General features: G+C 43.3%; 1 protein-coding gene across 5 annotated transcripts in view; it reads right to left on the bottom strand.

Moving 5' to 3' along the window:
* Positions 1–514: 514 nt before the first annotated feature.
* Positions 515–20,010, bottom strand: part of PTGFRN (prostaglandin F2 receptor inhibitor) — a 72,758-nt gene continuing 53,262 nt past the window's right edge. For all 5 annotated transcript variants that reach the window (XM_030020499.2, XM_041124961.1, XM_030020501.2 and 2 more), the window contains 3 exons: positions 12,603–12,710; positions 5,387–5,692; positions 515–4,132 (listed from right to left, as the gene is read on the bottom strand). In XM_030020499.2, the coding sequence (XP_029876359.1) occupies positions 3,966–4,132; positions 5,387–5,692; positions 12,603–12,710 (581 nt within the window). In that variant the 3' untranslated portion in view covers positions 515–3,965. The remainder of the gene's footprint in view (positions 4,133–5,386; positions 5,693–12,602; positions 12,711–20,010) is intronic.

Below are 20,010 nucleotides of genomic sequence, written 5' to 3'. Positions count from 1 at the left end.
TTCCTTGCTATACTATCATGGTGTCCTTACATGGTTGCTGGGGGGAAAAAATCCTAAATTCAGCCATTAGCAAGGTAAGCAGGAATTCTACTTCCAACACTACTGATTTTCCTCCTGAAACCTTGGAAATGAGAAGCCTCAGGAAGGGTTCAAGGATGACTCAATATCTAATGCCCAAGTTTTACAGCAGATATTAAACATGCTCCAAACTGTGACTCCTGGCCCTAGATAATCAAAAGGAAACTGCCCCAACAAAAAGGTTGGCTTACAGTGGGGTAGAAACAGGATAGACTCAGAAAACAATTACGTTCCCCAATTCATCACACAAATGTAGGCAAATATTTAAAACTTACTGTAAAGAAACCTCATGCTTATTTTACAGGGTAACAGTGCTGGGAACAGGACTGTAAGGTTTACATTTGATACCCTTGCCTCAACAATAGTGTCTGCATACATGCAAGGTATAAGGAAAGAACTGCCCATAGCTAAAACATCCAGACCCACAGCACAGACATAATCAAAAAGGCTCGCTCTTTATTTTAAACATAAAAAGAAACATTTTACACAGCATTGTTAGAACTATTCAGTACCTGCATTCCAGAATTGTGCCAAACACTTTATTTTATAACTTTGAAATTAAAACAAAAGAAAGTAAGTATCTTGCCCTTCTGCTATATGATGTTCAAGCTTGTCCTGGATCTAAATTCCAAGTGCCTGGAGGAACTTACTAGCTTAACCAGGAAATGTAGCAATGAGAACAGAGGAAGATCAACGTGAGCCCTTAGGATACTTTGACAATACCACAGGTTGCAGCAGGGAGGATATGGATGCTTGCACTGCATCTCAGGCAGCTTACTCTTCTGATACTCTGCAGGTTTAATACACAACCAGATGCACACACACCTCCACTCACACAAACCCTGGTCACACAGGAAATAATAATAATAAAAAACATGAAAAGTGACCTAGTTTTTTTTTCATTAGAGATAAGACTCCCACTCTATTTTAAAAAAGGGGATAATACAAAATTGGCACAAGTAGAAGGAAACCTGGGGGGTAAGTCTAGCCCCTCAACTTCTAGCCTTCCAACTACAGCAAATACAGGGTGGAAGGGGATGCAGCATTGCCTTCCAAGGGGCTGGCAGCAGTACGAGCTAGCAGTGAACTTGCTTCACTTGGAATGACAAAGATGGTTTGTTACAGGCCACGAAGGAAGATCAGCATTAGCTAAGGACATGGGGACCTTTCACTAGAGGAGCAGGGAGCCCTGACCAAAATAACCCTGAGTTTTTTCCAGCAGGGAGAAAGTGTGCTATGTCGTGTGCTTGGGAAGAGCTGGCGGTTCCCTGCTCATTCATTCCCTAATTATTGCATTACAGTCATGATCCACTCTCCCTAAAACTTCACCAAGAGCACATAAACAAGGAGTCAATCTGCAAGGACAGAAAGTGACTGATGCTGTGCTTCGAACTTCACCACCACTTAACCACCCCTCCCAAGATGCCCCAATGCCACAGGCCTTCCATGAAGAAAGTGGATGTTAATGCAGGAAAGAAGCTGCTAGATCAGTGTGGGAAGGACAGCCAGCATCCCAAACATCAGAAGGGTGTTTCATAACACCCAAAGAAAAAGCAGGATTTCACTACAGCAGACAGACAGGAGAGGAAGAAAAATTCTTGCTGTCAAAGTAATATCTGAGTGAATCCTTTCCTCAATTCCCTTCCTGTGGAAAGCACCACTACCGATTTCTGGGTTTTCACAGCAGAAGCTAGAGACTGCTTCTGCCCTGTTCCTCAGCAGAGGCAGCTACATCTGCCTGCAACATAGGCCTCTTCAGAGCTCTTCCAGAAAGTAAAACATCAGGCCAGAAAGAAAAGTTGCTATGAATGTTCAGACCAAAGTCTTCCAGAGGTTTATAGGTTTTGGGTGTCATTTGTCCCATGCATCAAATAAGTTGCAAGCCCCAACTCTGCAAATCAAGTCCATTTTGAAGATGTCTCACATTCAGCTTCCAAAAATCATTGGACACCTCTATGCATACATATGTATTCATATGTGACTGCGTATGTGTCCGCATGTGGGAAGCAGAACAGCCTTCTAGAAAAAACCCTCACATCAGCCTCAGAACAAAGGTCACAATGCAAGACAGGAAAAAAACAACCCCACACAAAGAAAACTTACCACAAAAAACCACCCCAATTTTGGAATCGCTACAGTGTTGAGTGCAAGGTTCCACAAACACTAATGTGAAATGAAACCTTCATAGCACAGATACTAGACCTGCAGCTCCCCGGGAATGTGCAGTGGTATGAGCCATTAGTGAAGCAGATGGTCTAGTACATAACTAATGTCTAGACTGGCAACAGCACACCACAGCCACTACCTTCCATGGATGCTCTCCTTTAACATCTTTTACCTTAAAAAAAAAAATCTGGAAAGGATTGAGCCCTGGCCTCAACTCTACATTTCTCACACTTCTTGATGCGAGCCAAACCCTGGCTGACATCAGATTGCAGTACAGTCCTACTTCCTTGTTTGTTTATACACAGTATCTTTATTCTGACTTTTATTGCTTAACACACCAGCTGTGCTGGGGAGACAGAACTGCCTGGAAAAGGAGCTGCTCCCACTCAGGAGCCAGGTCAGTGTATGTGGAAGACCAGAGCAGGACTTCTGTACTATAGCACCTAGGAATAGGTCTCAAACCCATGGGGACAGCCCTGCTGCAGGCCCATGCACAAGACCAGGACCATTGGAACTTGAAGGATTCTTGCTGCCCTCTTGGGCTTGCTCCTATTCCTACCCTGAGCTGCACATCGGCTTCTGCAGATCTCAGACTCTGCTCACAGGTTCAGTGGTTACCACTGAGTGACTGGCAGAAGCAGCATTGCAGTCTGGTCTGTGCATTTGGTAATATATAGTTTACAAGCCTTCTCTAAAAGTGATTAGTTGGCCAACTGCAGACAAAGATCCTTTTTTTTTTTTTTTTTTTTTTCCTCCTCCATAAGTCACACCATCACCAGTGGGGCAAGGTCTCCCACCTCTCTGCCAAGGCCAGCAGAAGGCTGGGCCTTGTCCCTAGACACCATGTGCCCCCTGCCACAAGCAGAACAGGGTCTCAGGCACAACGTGAGCAGCTGTAGTGAGGAGAAAACAAAGTGGAAGGGCAGGGGAGAAGGTGGCCATAAGCAGACATTCAACAAATGCTTGTCTGAGGATTGACTCTTCAGGGTTGCCAAGTTAGCCCCTATTCACCACAGCTAAGAACTTTGGACACTGAAAATAAAATAAAAAGGAAGCTTAAAAAAAAGTGTCTCAAAGACCTCCAGGCAAGTTATGTTTTGGGGATAACTGCAAACGCCAGGGAAGAGAAGGCGTGCTGACAACCATAAACCAATTCTTTGCTGGGACAGCTTCATGAGGCACCAGCAGAAGAACTTTCTCCAGCCTTCAACCCAGCACAAAGAAGTCTGTGAGATACCAAGGTGGACAGAGAAAGGGAACAGGATAATGTGATGGGGGTAGAGGGGAAAAGTAGATTGGTTAATACAATGAAAGTCTAACGCTTCTACCAGCCCCTTTCCTACCCATTGCCCTGCCCATCGTGCTTTCATACAGGGACATATTTTCAAAATCAAGGGGGGGGGGACGGGGACGGGGACACAAGCAAACAAAAACCTTAGTAAATTTTGTCACAGGGCCCTGCTGAAAGAAGGCTCAACAGTTTGCACATTGGAAGGAAATGATCCCTATGCAGAAAGTGCTGCTGGAAAAGGAGAACTCCGAGTCACTAAATATGGCCTGAATGCTCTCAGGACATGACGTGTAACAAGGAGAAGCTTGAGGTCCAGGCTGAAATCAGAGAGGAAACGCACTGTCTTGTCTGGCCCTGTGAGTGAGTGTCTCAGCACAGTCAAGAGCCCTGTGAGTCTCTCCCAAAATGCAAGTGTGTCTGGCTCCCACGCTCAGTCCATCTCCATCGACATTAGCCGGCGACGCTCTCGTCTTGTCTCCTGCACTTCCTTCTTGCAGCACCAACGGGAGCTACAGTAGCCAATGAGGCAGGATAAGAGTCCTATGACAGTAGCCAGACCGATGCCAATCAACAGGGGATACTTGAAAGCATTCAGAACTGAAAAAGGAAGGCAAAGTCATTAGATATCACTGAAAAATTCAGAGATCCCCTTTATTTGTTCTTGCTTAAAAAAGGAGAAAAACCCACATTATTCGCTCATGGGCAGATTAATTTTTTCAGAAGGAAATTACACTAATTTTTCTTCTTCATTTCTGTCTTTTGAGGTTTGGAAAATTGGTGTCTTACTGGACTCCCTTACCTCCTCACCCTAACTCCTCCTCTACTATTTCAAAGCCTCAGGGAGGCTGGAAGCACCAGAGGAGTCTTGGAGTGAGATAGCAAAGTAGAGGTCGTTCCAAGAGGTATCCTGTTACCTGCTCCCCCAAACAAAAGCCTTGCAAAGTTTCCCCAACAGAGGCAGACTGTGGCTGCACTCTTTGTAACAAGTTTCCAAATGGCAAGGAGCAGACTCCTTTATGCTTTGCTTGATTAGAACTACTCGTACAGTATATTCAATACTACTCAGCAACCCTGTCTAATCAACCTCCAAAGTTGGTACCTAAACAAGAAATTTGATTTGTAAGCATCTGCTGCTCAGTTAAAAGGCAGGGTCAAGAACTGTAAGGAGTTTGGAAAGTACAGTTATCTGCACAGTAGGGAGAACAAAAACTTCTGATTCCTTTCAAGTTCATAGAACTTCCCAATATGACCTTTCCTGGAAATATTGAGAAGTAAGCAACTAGTTCAAAACCCCTCTTCCATTAATTTTTCCTCCTTAGCTACGTACTGAATGCAGCATCTAGCATGCAACTTGCTTCTCACGGAGTCTAGCAACACTTGCAAATCAGGTTGGAAAGCAGACAAGTCATTAAGTGCAGGGAGGAGAATGTCTTGTGGTTAGAAAAGGGAGGAAGGAGTCAGAGCTCTGACTTTCTGTTCTCAGCTTTGATATTAACCACAATGCAACTCTACTTCAGCACGCCCTATCTGCAAATCAAAATTTCCTTCTGCAGGCAACAGAAGGGTTAACACTTGGAGAGAATACTATGCCTTGATTGAAAGATGCCCCAGCATCACCAAGAGATGATCAGGAAAGCAAATACTCCAGTCTTATAACTATGATCTGTTCAGGCCTACCTAGTCAACAGAATCTGTATTCAGAAGTTGCAAACAATAGAAAAGGATAACAAAATCTAATGAGATTATCATAGGCACTTTTAAAAATAGTCATGGGGAAAATTTGTCCCAGAAAAACATAACAAGGTGTTAAAAAAATTAAAAAATTGTGTAACACATGTTGCAATCTCTTACCATCCATTTTCACAGACAGAAAGATGGGTTTGGCTTTGATGTCAGGTTCCCGCTGCCATACACCAGTGGCAGATCGCACCCACGGGGTCACTACGCAGTAGTGGTTGCCAAAGTCGTGGTCCTCACAGCCATGCACACGGAGCCGGAATTCCAACGGGCTGATTCTCTCCAGGCTGAGATCACTGCTCCCGTTTCTCCTGCTCTGCATCACAATCCCCCTCCGGTCCAGCGAGGCCAGCAAGACAGGCTCTCTGTCCAATGCAAAGGAGCGCACAGCAAACCAGGAGACATCAAAGGACATATCATCTGCATTTTTGGACAAAGAATTTAGACATGTTGGTGAGCTCTGAAAAGTATTCAGAGAGCCATTTTTCAGCAGAAAGGTTAATCTGCAAGCAGCATAGCCAATACTGGTCTGACGGGGGGGGGGGGGAAAGGGGGGGAAGGGGGGGGAAAGGGTGCCCTGAGCATGTCCTTTCTAGGAGGATTCAAGGAGTGAACTGCAATTAAATGCACTGGCAGGATGACTAGCTGCATAGAAAGGGTGACTTACTAGAGGGACAACAAAGAGGAGATTTCTTGCTTTCCTGCCTGCTATCCTAAAATTTATATTTAATCTCTGATCTAAGTTTTTACCAAGCAGGCCTAGTGTAATAAGAAGTTCTATAATTATGCTGAACCTACAGTGAACAGGGAGTGGAAGTGCCAGGTATTTGCTAGCAGAGAGTGATTTGCCATCACTATCTTCATGCAGGGCCTACACAGCCACAAAGCCAGAAGGTTCTTTCCTGGAGGCCCCTTCCTTGCATTTAGTCTGCCTAAATGAATACAGAGATTCTGCACAGAGCATAAAAAATTACCTACAAAAGTACAAAGCATTCAGGAGCAAAGCCTGACCACAATGCTTTTATACATTTTTTTTCCAGAGTTGTGGGTTACTGTCGCACATCATCAGGCATCATGCTTTGTACAAGTTTTAGCACCCATGGAGACAGTCTATAAAACGCTTTTACAACGCCTTCCACATTTTACACAGCTGACAGGTAGTCAGAGTTCATCAGCACATTTAGCTCTTTCCATATTCACACAAGATCCTATTGATCCCATTAGCTGATCTCAGTCTTAACCCTATTAGGCTGATGTAGCTGAGTATCTACTTTAAAAATCACTGCTATTCTTTGCTAACCTGAGCCCAGCAACACCTGTCAGAGTCTGAAACCTGGCATGACCTAAAGCATAGACAGGAAAGCCTGCTCACTTGTTTCATCAACAGGTCTTCCTTCCTGGCACATTAGCAAACTGATGGGCCCAAAGTGGAAACAGAGGTTACTATTTCTGTCCTGAGTTTGGGGTACTGGTAGAATGTGTGCACAGGGCTTAACCTTTTCACACCTAAGGCAGTCCCAGTGATTTTGGTAATGTATCAAACCTCCTTTTGCTAGTATTGAGATCTCTGAAAAATACAGTATTAGCAACTTTAAATTTAAAACTGATCTTTCACCTAATTGAGTTTGCTCTTCTCTAAACTTTCACATTTGACCTCCAGGCTAATGGAAAAATTAAAGCCCTAAACCTGCTGCTGTACTCAAACTCTTTACACATAGAAGCGAAGATGATTTTTAAGCCTCTATCAGGCAAGCTAACACTTTGGGAAAGAAGGGAACCTTAAAATAATATTTTAAATTAAAGTGAAGTAAAGGGACATCCACAGCTCTGCTGCTTGAAGTATGGCATCAGCCAGGTAGAACATTCCCCCTTACTGCAGACAATTATACCCCAAACAATGGGTGTTTTTTTTAAGTCCCTCGTAAGGTGCACTGGTTTTACAAACATTTTCAAAAACGAAACAAAAAGATGAGAAAGTAGATGTTACTACCAGAGGCACTGGCTGACCCAACTGTTTTGGACACCAGCTGCTTTCCTGCCCTGTGTGCCATGGCCAGGTGCTCCAGGTGCTCCAGATGACAGCACACAACAGTGCTCAAGAGAGCACCTGGCCTGTTTTGCAGCCCTACAGCAGGAGTAGGTCCCCCAGTCCTACACGGGGGTCAGCACAGGTCATATGGACCAGCAGACCTCACAACAATCACTCTTTCCTATCATACTACAAATACTACTATTAGCTACTTGGCATAGCACTCGAACTGCTTCCCTTGAAAGCAAAGTTAATAAAAATTAGCATAACAGATGTTCAGTTAACAGGACCAAACTTTGACCTCTGCTTTGTGTACTCATCCAACTGTCTGTGGGAAACAGGGCCTCTACTGGAGAGAGCTCTGTTTCTATAAACTACTCTTCATCTCTGCTGCCTGTTTATGCCAAATACGGTAATAGCACTGGTCCACAGGCAGTTACATTGGGAACAACCAATTCCTTCCAAAGATCATCAAGACTGCCATTAGCTCTTGTGTTTCCAGGTACCATAGGAGCATATGGACACCTTCCAGGCTAAGTCCAACTATGCTGAATGCACCATTGCACTTGCTGAAAAAGGTTTAAACAATAAATTTAGGTATATAAAACAAAATATCTAGCCTTCAGATTCCCAGGCAACTTGCTACCTTTGAAGAATTCCTTGTTTTCAGCCCCAGTTAATTTGAGGTTCCCTTCCCTCCACATACAAAGTTGAGTGCAGGCATTTGCTGTCATTTTGAAATAGCTGAATCTATCTTCTGTAATTTCAATATGGGACAACAGTATTATGCCAACATGTTTTATTAGTCAGTATACACAGTGTGCAATTAGTGACTCACTACAGACAGTCAGAGGGAGGATTTGGCTCTGAGTACTCTTTGTCACTATCCTCCTTGAAATAGCTTCATACAGCAGTCATCTGATTCATTTCTATATATCTCTGGTTTTCATCCAGTAAAAACACAGGAAAATTTAGCAAAACCAGGACATAAATCAGGTGCTCTCTAAAGATCAGTGATGAACATGCAGCTCCCAAGTGCTAATAAATATGTAAGTTTACTGACATAAAAGAGGTCACACACTAGGCTTCCCAAAACCATTTGTACCATTCCACACTCACCTTGCATCAATGTTGACAAGTCATTCTCACAATTTTTGTTCTCAATCTACAAAAACCAAACCCAACCACAAGAGCAACACTTACGCTTAACACTACCAAGGTTTCTTTCACTGGTTCCTTCTGTGCTCCACAACACTGTGAGTAGTGTGGGACATCTCGACAAGGTGCCCCCCATTAGAGGAAACCGTAACAACCCAGTGCTAAGCACAGAAGGCCATCAAGGACCTCAGTGCCCCCAAGTCATGCAACTCGGCTGCTTTCATAAAGGAACACAAAGCGCTGGGAGCTGGAAGCTTCAGAGCTCTGTGAGCAGAGTAATAGTGGTGCTATGCTTCCTCCCCTCCTCAGTTAGTGAGGATCATCAACATGTAAAGCACATCTTTATGCACATTTCAATTTGACACACAGGACTAAGCTGTCTGGGTTTTAGCTGCTTCCCTGGCCAATCACTCCTCAAAACAGGGAATCCTATTTCTAGACCAGCTCTTAGGAACCATACACTTCCACTGCTTAGAATGGAGCTCTCTCAGCATCTTGTTACCGTGTTGAATCACAATTTTGAGACCCTTTTTGTTTACTACATTTAAATGAGGTTGAATAGGGCTTCCTAGAGAGCCGAGCAAACCACTTCAAGCCATACGAGAGGTAAACAAGCTGGTTTTGTTAAATTCTCCAGAGTGCCCACTGGGTCTGTCTGGAGCAGATAAAAAAAAACATCTCCTTTCAGGCACAGTAAGTAATACTTTTAAATCCCTAAGCACATAGCCCAAGAAGGGGTGATCTGGGAAGTCTAGAGAGATCGTTTGTGAAAATGTGTATTCAACAGAAATATCAGAAGCAGCTTTTATATCTTCAGGGCACAGAAGAACTACTATTCCCCCCTCACACACACATACTCCCCTCATATCAATTCAAAACACCAACCACAGCTGCCAAGCCAAAGGAGCACTTCTTTAGATGGAGCAATTGCTGCTATGTACTGAGCTTAGTAATACACACTCCATTTCATCAGAGTCTCAAAGCAGCAGAGGAAATTAAAGCAGGCAACAGTCACGCCAAAACCTTTTCCACCCTTTTGAAAACTTCCCATAGGGTGTGTACACACAAACACACACAGAGTACTGTGAATTGCCTCTACCAGACATGGGTCCAACCCATAAGTAATACTTCTAGAAACAAATGGATTGATCTAACTGTAACAAAGAAGGGCACCGACAAAGATCATTGGTCATTTAACTTTTCCTCAACTCCTTGGAAGTACTTTATTTTTCTGATTGTGCATACAAAGAGGGCGAAGAGGTGGTACCTGACACCTCAACTTATTACAAGAAGCATACCTACTAATACACATGCATGCTTGCGAAGTTGAGTACCTATGTGCACAAGAGCAGAGCTGGCAGGCATACCAACTGTGTTCAAAGTGCTTTCGATGCACATTTAACAAGACATCCTGTGAAATTCCCTGATGCTTTGCTCACAAGAGGGCCCAAAACACAGCCCTGCAGCAGGTCTGACACCAGAAGAGTAGATGGCCTTTGAAAGCCATCACACCCCTCAGAAGAGAGTCAAATATAATTGCTCTGCTCTCCTTTCTCATCACATTCCCAAATGGAAAGACCATGCCTGTCCTGCTGTCATCCGTTTTCTTTTAGGAGATGCTGGCAACTCTTGCTCTGTTTATCTGATTACCTGGTGTAGGCTTTCCCTAACAGCATACCTCATTTCCCCACTGGGATGAGATACCCTGTTATTTTCACAGTCTGTCTAATGTTGGGCACTCATTTAAAAAGCGAGTTCTCCATTCCAGTTGTGAAATAAATTATGATACTGACTCAGCATAGAGACAGATAAGAGATGGGAAACAGGGATGTAAAGTTACTACTGAGGAACTACATGTGTTTGTTATCATATAAGCCCTTAAGGCCCTTCTTCACGTAAGGCCCTTCCGTTATCCCACTGCCCTAGTTCCCTCCATCTCTCAAGGCCAAGGTGGCAAACTGACAAAGGAAGTCTGCACACCCTACAGCTGCTGCACAGATTTCAGCTTTCCCTGCAGCTCTTCTGCCAGTCTCAACCAGAGGACCAGCAAAGACAGGAGAGGGGCCAGCTTCTTAGGCCCATATGAAAGGCCCATATGGGGTTTCTCCACGCAGCATGGCTGGTTAGGCCCCAAATCCTGCTCATTCAGCAACTGGAGGCTCAAAGCATGGGCTGAAACGTTCCCTAAAACCTGCCACAAACGCCACATTTTACTCCATTCTAGGTGTATCTGTTGCCTGTGCCTTATCTGCCCCATTACAAACTCAAAAAACCCCCCACAAAACCCAACCCAACCCAAAACAAAAAAACCCCAATCAAACAAAAAACCCAGAGGCAGAGATCTGCCGCGTTCAAGATGACATTACCCAGCTATGGAACAGATTACAGTGCTGACATTTAAAATTCTGCACTGGCTGCTCATGACTGCTGGAAACAGTATCATTTCCAACTCCAGACATCATCTATCAACAGACATCCATGAAGTTGCCCAGTTAAAACTTCATCGTGCCGATGAGCGGCTCCTCAAAGAGGATACCTTTTTACTTTGATCGCTTTGATTATCCTTATCTTTCTTGTCAGTACTTCTCTCAGTTTCAAGCTACCAAACACAAAAAAACATCACAAAAACCCAACTACAGCAGAGCACTGACAGAAGAGCCCCACTGTTACTAAGTGGCCTCTTTTCAAGTTTTAAGTGAGTCAAGGATGCTGAGGCCTCTTTCACAAGGCAACCCCAAGCTTATTTTAGCTGTCAAACACCAACAGAAGCAGCAGCTGCTCCCTGCCAGCAATTACGGCTTTGCAAAGGAAGCCAGCTGCTTTGGGTACTGCCTCACAACAATACCTGTAAGAGCTTGGACACACCTCAACTTAGAAGAGGCTTCCTGCTGAGCAGAAACCGCAGGACAGACCGAGGTATACATACAGGTATATATCGCTGCTTACTGTGTCCAATATCCCAGGCTAAGAATCTTTTGACAGCAATAAAGTTTACTCAGCTTTTCCTCCCTACCAAGCATTTCAGTAATACAATCTACAGACTTCTATCATTTTTTCACAGGCAACACACAACTGTAATCTTGCAAATTGCTTCCCCGCTATACTCAGATTTGATGTAGAACAGGCATCTTGGAATTTCAAAGTGATGGGCCTTTACTAAGCTTGGTACTTCATCTCATCAGCTACTACATTATAAGTAATATTTTCTGCACAGCACCTCTTTTGTAGTGCCTCACGCATAGATTTCCAAGTTTCACATGAATCATGACATCTTTATATTTAGGTATATACATTTATATATTTATATTTACATATGTATTTATAGATTTATTTAAAATACATTTTTATATTCATATATATATATATATAGAGAGAATTACTTTAAAAAAAAAAAAAACTAAACTCACTCCAAATCCAAATTTTGGGTATAATAACCAGAGTTATTCTCACAGAATTTTGAGGGAAAACAGCTCAGGCAATGCTTGGCAAGCAGCTAGGTTTTGAGCAATTCTCTCAACTTTTCAGCTCTTCATAAAAATTTGCCTTTAAAGTATCCACTATCCTTTTAACAGCAACGAGATACTGTGTTTCTTTCTTCTTCCACACAAAAAAGGAGGCTCACCTCTGAAAGCATCAGCAATAAACATCCATTTTTGGCATTTAGGCTGCAGTAGTCAAATTATTGTGATTTTTAGATTTACATTCAGCCTTAAATTCACTCTGAAGTGTGAGCTGAATGGCCAAGTAACTTTAAGATTTGTTTACAGATGACCATTTTCTCCTAACAGGTTTTGCCAATGGACGTCCCCTCCAATTAAAGGAAACAGGAATAGTTTTCATGGCCCATCTAGTGGTTGTAGGCTGAGATTCCCAATAGTGGGATCAGTTGGTACAGACAGCACAGGAGTGTTTAGCAGTGAGAACGCTTTTTTCCCCTCCACTCAATGTGAAACAAAAATCCTTGTTTTAAATTGGGCTGTGTAAAGCAAACATGCTCTCCTGTATTTACCTATTTCTATAGGATTTTCAATGACAGTTCTCAATTCTCCAGCCTCACTCAAAGGACATAGGGTTGTAACTGCTCGTATTATTCTGCCTGGTAAAGGCAAATGAATTACAAGTAAAATAATTTTACCAAAATACCTGGCTCAAGTGCCATTCCTTCCATTGTGACGATACACAGCAAGTCTGCCAGTTCACCCTGGTAAATCGTTGGGTTATCAGAATGCACCGAGACATTAAACACAGGACCTAGAAAAGAGTAACCACAATTATTCATGACAGGCTTTTCTTCAGTGTCCAAAACCTTTCTTGCACATTTTTGAAGCACTCTCTGCTAGTTTGTGGAGACAGAGCTCTGAAGTAGGGATAAGCAATCATGTAAGCTTTCACAAAATAGTTATCCATTTTTAGCCATTAATTCCTGCATTAAGACAAAGTACCCAAACTGCCAGACCTATCACCCAACACAGAGGCTGCTGCCCAAGTCTGCCTTCTACTGTCCTGCACAAGAGGAGCCAGTCTTCCACTCGTGACTCCTCTAAGAGTACAAGAGTTCAGGTCTTCAGGCTAATCCAGCATGGATCTTTTTGGCTGAGGCAGTCAACAGGAATTCAAGTTAGAGCAAACCAGTATTTTAACAATACAGATGGTTCTGCTATGGAACTGAAACACAGACAATACAAAAAGTGCATCTGATAACACTTCTCTGCAGGTTTTCTTTCAGGCTCTGCCACAGATAGCTGCTTCTGTAGAAGATGTCTCAAAGCCCAAGGGTACAGTAACTCCTTGAGTTGCAAAGTGGTGATGATATTGATGAAAACCATTAGGCTGTTATGAATGCTCAGACACCATGACAACACGTGGTGTTTGACTTCTGAGGTATATAAGTTAAAAAACAAAACTTCCCCAAATTTTGACAACTGCACCTCTGGTGCAAAATTAACAAAACCATAACTTCCCAGAGTACTAGCAATGTTGGCATATCTATTTCACAGGGCAGAAACTGAAGAATGTGTCAAAATACCCTTAGTGGTTTCTCTACTAAACAAGGCAAAGGAGATGAGTAGGAGGAAAGCTAACGCTAATAGTGGCCTCTGCGATGTCTTTAGGGGAAGGGGCCAGGGAACCCAAGAAGGAACCTGGGACTCAGATTAAGTAGTAACTCTTTTTACCCTCCCTGGACTCTGTTAGCTGCTATCATTACCTGGCTCAGCTACCTCTGGGACAGCAGCAGCAGCAACAAGCATAGAAAGGTGGTTTGGGAGCAAAAAAAAAAAAAAAGCTATTGGAAGATTTGCCTTCCTCCACTCTTACATGCTACTGTTTTAGTACAGGAACTGTAAATTTCAAATCCACTGAAGATCAGTGGCAAACAATGCTTTTGATGGAGAACATTTAAGGAAATCATCCAAGACAACTCCCAACAGGTTTCTGTGGAAAGCTATGCTGATAACTCAACCACACTGCACATACTTATCACACCACTTCCAAACTGAGGTTCTGGAAAGAAACGTGGATGTGCCATGAAGCTAGAGCAGTCTTTTTTGGTGAAACTATTCTAGACTACAAGGGCCTGGCTTGTATTGGTCAGCAGTGATTACACAGCACACTAAGAAATTAATTCTAATTACAGTGCAATAATTACTTCTGTGGCTTCCAAAATTCCCCCCACGATTTCCACTGGGCACAATGTGCTGCTCTTTGTTATACTGTAGACTTCTTACAGCCCTCTTTTCTGCCCCAGAAGCAGTTGTACTTTGTGCACAAGGACAGTATGTAGACATATAATCCCAGAGGTCCATACCCATTTTGACACTAGAAGTGCTCTCTATTAAAAATTAAGATTGCAAGTTACCCCAACAAGCAAGGATAAAAGGGTGGTAGAGATGCAGTAGAGGTTACGTGTGGACTACCAGCTAAGACTCCTACATGCTTGTGCTAGAACATATTTAAGGAAGTAAGAGACCCAGAACGCTTTGAAGTTCAGCTGTTCAGGTAGTGACTTCATGAGCAGGCTGCAGCCCTAACTTAAGCTCAGCATGATGGGATCTTTTTCTGGGGAAATGGAGAGGGATTAACCTGATTGCTTCCTCAGCCTCTATCCAAACTCTTCCTATGTGAATTCAGCTTGTTTCCTGATATTCACACACACATACCTCCCAACCATATTCCCCTTGCAGCCTATCTGATTATTAGTCTTCAGATAAAACAAGACATTTTCCATCATTTTCTTTGGAGTTGGGCAGACAGAAGTTCAAGGTCCTAGGGGATTAAAGACAGCATGGACCAGGGCACTCCAGCCAACTGCAACCAGAAAAGTCTCAAGCTGTGTGTGAACTGTCACAGCAACAGAAACAAAGAGACTGCCAAAATCTGCCACGAACATGCCCACATCCCCAGCACATACCCTCTGCTGCACTGATCAAAGGCAAAACAGCACCATAATAATCCTGGTACTGTCTATAGCTTGGGGTCTATCCTAAGTCCCAGCAGCGAGGTGACATCACATCAGGAATATGGGACATGCTCTACTCCAGCCAACAGGCTCTGTCCTGGCTAGATGCTGGCATGGATTGAGCAAGGGAGATGAACTGCATGATCTCAACTTCGTCAGGCTGCAGATGGGCTGCCTTACCCCTGCCCTGGCAGGGTAAACAAGGAAAGTCAGAGAGTACACATAGACAGGACTTTTCAGGCCTTATTTCTAGGTTGAAAGTCCCCCATCTACTGCATTCAACAGACACCGGCTTCAAACCCTGGCATGCCAACAAACCACTAATGCAGAGTGCAGTCTGAGCACTCCTGGCCATTGAATGTCACGGGGGTAAAAGCTAAGCTTGTTTGGTCACTCAGCCAGGAAAGGCCATGTATCATGGTAATGCAGCACTCCCTACATACCCTTCAGTTCTGGGTCACCAAGCGTATCTCTACCCTGCCTCCCACATGAAGAGTCAAAGCTTCCTGGGAAGTAAGAAGCCTGCTAGGCAGCAGCTGCTCTGTCATTTCATGATCATACTTCTTCTTGGTAAGCCATGAACAGTTATTTCCCTTTTGTTATTTCCCTACTAGGATACATCTCTTGCAAATTACCATCTGTACCTCCAGGAAGAAATCACTGTCCTGTGTTAGAAGAACTGGATTTCAACAGAGTTGAGACATGTGTCAGGGGTTGTGCTCCTCCTTCTTCAGCTGAAGAGGGAAAACAATTACTTTTTTTTTTTTTTTTTTTTTTAAACCTAAGCAAGCTTCATTACAGTGAAAGCTTCTTAGTTCAGTCTTGAAAACTGTGTGGTTGCAACTTCCTAGGAGAAGCATCTTCTTTGGAAGTATCTTAGGCCTTCTGCCGACATACCCCATGCCCTGGGCCCTCAGGCTGCCCTCAGGCATGAAAGGACAGAATAAAGCATCTTCATAGATTTATTTTTTTTCCCCACTGCAAAACCTGAAAAGGTAGGAGGCTGTTTCAATAGAGACCCATTAGCCCTGAGCTGGACCACAAAGACCATTTAATCCCCTACCCTGCACCATAAGGTACACTTGAGTCAGAGCTGTAGTCACTACGCTGCCTGGGAAAGATTCACAGAAGCTGACAACATGGCTCTAATCCCTCATTAAAAGTCATCTGCATGCTGCCCTTCTCTATAGACAGGTTCTGGTCTTGGTTTTGTTTGGTTTTATTCTAAAAAACCCCAACTGACCAGTGCTTTTAACCTGATTATAACTTGCCTGATTTATGTCCCGAGCTTAAACAATTTACTCTGGCTTCAGCTGAACCTTTCTGGCAACAGGATGAGAGAAGCAGAAATGAGCTGCATGCCAATCTCAAACAAAAGCAGCAGCAAACCAGTGTTTGTTAGCGGGTTACAAGCAAAACCATCACCTTATCTAACTGGGCATCTGCTTTACTGCAGGCTCAAGAAAAGCACCTGGGCAAAAAACAGCACCAGAGCAAACACGGGATGCTTCCAGACACATTTTCAAGGCTCCTGAGGACCTCCCAAGAGGTCACAAATGTGCCACAAAAATCTTCTGCAAGGTGCAGATCCTGTTGGGTTTTTTTTTTCCCTCATTACCAATCACACCACAGTATTCAAGAGGCCCTGGATCTAGACTCCACCAAGCAGGGCTTGGCACAAAAAACCCCAGTGTTTTTCTTAAGTTTTTACCCTCCAAGACACGACCTCTCCCCCCAACCCCAAGCTTACAGATGCAGGCATGCAGTAACAGGCAACTCCCAGTAGACACTGATGACACCAGCTATCAGGGTCTCAGCACTGCCACACTCAAGCACTTGCAGTGTCACAGGAAGGGTTGGGGAGGTGACATGAATTCTCCTTCGATGAGATCTGAGTTCATGCTACATTAACACTGAGAAAAATAAAACTCTACAGATAACAGATGATGTGGCTTTGCTCACCTTGCCACCTGTATTTAACAGTTTGAAATACTGTTATTGGCACCTACTGGTCACTTGGGAGAATGAACAAACCAGAATTTAGTTTCAATTGCAGGGTTGACAGATCAAGCATGACCTGTAAAGCTCATCAAGAACAAAGCAAAGCAAAGTGTCGGAAAGCTGCTCAGGAGTTTGAAAGCTGAGAAATAATTGGATATTAATAACTTCAGGTTTGAAGATAAGTGCCATGCCCTCAGCTAATTCAGAAACTAAAGAGCGCAGATTCACAAAACAAACCAGCATTCCCAATTCTAAGAGCTAAGCATCAGCCTTCCCCTAAATTGCCATCTTCTGCTGAGACCTTCGATTTAAACTAAGCCAAAATCTCTGTTCCTCACTGTAGTAAGGCTGTATGTAAGTTTAGATACAACCTAACTGTTGTTAGATGTTCCCTAACAAGTTTTACCCCAAACCTCACAATAACTGTTACTGGAAGAAGCCCCCAGTGGTTTAACCTGTGGTTTCTACTTCCATCTACAAATTAATGCACACAGGCACAAAGGCACACAATGACAAAGCATGTTCCTGCCCATTAACATTGGCTGGAAAATACCAGCCTTTCTTGCCAAAAAGCGTCTGCTGTATCACTCTTCATTTATTTCCATGATTAAAGTTTCTTTCCTTTAAGAATCTTTCTATTTTCCTTTCTTGAAACTAAGTATCTCTCAGGGTCATTGCAGGGCATCATTTCATTTTAATTGCAAGTTCAACGTTAATACTCAGCTCATATTTCAGCAGCTCTCAGTTTATCTCAGCTTCTTCCAAAGTGAATGATAATACATTGCTGTGCAATGAGCTCACATGCAGATGTAATCCAGAGTTGAAGATTTCATTGAGACGCTTCCCTTAAAGTTCTTTTATTTTTGCCTCTCCAGAGCTTTCTGCCCTCTGCTGAATGGCACAGGGGGAAGCCAGCTGAGAGCACAGCCAAGATCCAAATGGTGTTCTCTCATAACATACTTCTCAATATGAGATTAAAAGCTTCCTTCTCCCCACTTCCCTGAAGGAAAATAAGTCACTTCTGTGGAAATACCTGTGAGTGTATAGTGGGCAAAGAGACTCTAAACACTAACATAGGTTGCCAGGTTCAGGGTAAAAGGGATAGAAAATTAAAGGACAAATGCCAAAGAAGAATTTATGATGCCAGGATAAACCAGGTGGATTTCACAGAGACCAGGTGCCTCAGCATTAAAAAACCAGCTGCAGGCCAGCTGGAGCTATTTGAACCAGATATCTGTACACAGACCTGCATCAGATAAGCACTCTGATCTCAAGGAAGTTCCCAGCTATTTGACTCCCACCTTTGCTGGTTAGCTCAACTAAGGCTGAGGGCAAAGGGGTGCACAAAAAAAAAAAAAAAAAAAAAAAAAAAAAAAAACAAAAAAAAAAACAGCCTTTCTCATCCGCTGCTCAGCCCTTGCAGTGCAAAGGCATTGCCACCGGAGCAACACCTCCAGGTGACCAGAAGACAAGTGAGATATTTCAGTGCGGATGGGTAGGATCACAAGTCCTACAAGAAGCTTTCTTCGTACACTGGTTTCAGAAGAACAGCAAGGAACAGAAGACGGGTGTGTTCCAGGCTGAAAGAAAGGCTATGTACACATACATCATCCACTAGCTCAAGAGGAGAGAGGATGCATTTGAGTTTCAGCAGAAATGATGCAATGAAATTAAGAGAAAATTTAAAGACAAACACTGACAGCTGCTCTTGTCCCTCACTTTGCTGGGCAACCTTTGAAAAAGAAGTGGCAGAACCTCTGTTCTAGACTAGGAAAACAAACAAAAAAAAAAAGCACTGAAGAATACTGAAGTCTTCATATGGGACAGCTTCCCCCTGCCACCCAAAATAAGCTTAGTTTGCTTACAGCTACTGGACATAGAGCAGGCATTCAGTTTATGAAATTAGTCTAGTGATCCATGTTATTCATAAAGCCAGACCAGACGATTCACAAGATCCTCTCTGGTCTTAAAATATATCCAGCAGAGAACAATCTGCCATTGACTGAATATTTGAAAACTAATGACCCACTAGGCTCCTCCTCACCACCACCACCCCGCAACTTCCAGTTTATATAATTCAGTGGACAAAATCCACATTTCATTTTTTAGTTCAGGAGGTTTCAAACAAATGCCTTTACATTAACATTTCAGATCATTAACCAAGTGGAATAAATATGTCCCTCTGCAAGTGGAGAAAGAAGAGAGGAGGTCTCTGCTGGCAGCCAGCAATTCTGCCTTGAACGGAAAGAATCTGAGCAAGACATTTTCCACAGATGTTCATGGAAAAACATTTCAGAGCACCGACACATTTCAAGCCTATTGTGGCAGGAAACACTGAAGTTTCATGTGCACAGTCCCCAGCTCATATATAAAGCGCTTACAGGCCTCCTGTCATTCAGATAGATCACATTGCACAATGGATATGCACACTAAAAACCCCGCCCTGAAACATCACTCAACTCGGAGAGGTCTGGGAGGGAGTCAAACTGGAGGGAAGGATTTCCAATCCTAGCAAGTTTCCCCATCCCCGTCAAAGGGGAATCAATAAAAACAACTGAGAAATAAATTCCTCCTACCACTAAAAGCTTCATGCAAAACCCTTTAAGGGCTTCCTTCTGCTGAAAATGCTGCTTCTGTATTATCACCTCCCCACTTCATCCCCCATGGTGCAAGCTGAAAACGCTGTCCAAGCCTTCAAAGTAGGGAGGAGACTGGAATACTCTATTTTTCAAAATTATACTGCCTTACTATATCCTGTCCAGCAGTCTCAGTTAAAATTTCTTTCTGTTACAGTTTGAGAACCCCAGAACTCAGTGCAATTAACTTGTTAACAGTTTTCCTACCAGGGACAAACACACCCACAAGCTACTGATCACACCCCACCCTCCCTTTAACTCAGGATTTAGCAAAGTGGTGCTCTCCAGCTTTTACAGTTGCCTGGAGAGCTGTATGCCCCTGCTTTTTCTGACCCTTTCCTGTTAGTATCTTCTCTCCAATTTTGGAGAGCCTGTCATTCTCCCTAGAAGCCACTAGCTACCTCAGCACTTCTGCCTTTCACCATTCCCATTAGGGAACAAGTTTGACAGCTGCCTG

Source organism: Aquila chrysaetos, chromosome 7 (genome assembly GCF_900496995.4).
Source record: "Aquila chrysaetos chrysaetos chromosome 7, bAquChr1.4, whole genome shotgun sequence".
In the NCBI taxonomy this organism is placed as follows: domain Eukaryota; kingdom Metazoa; phylum Chordata; class Aves; order Accipitriformes; family Accipitridae; genus Aquila; species Aquila chrysaetos.
This window is presented reverse-complemented; position numbering and strand designations above follow the sequence as displayed.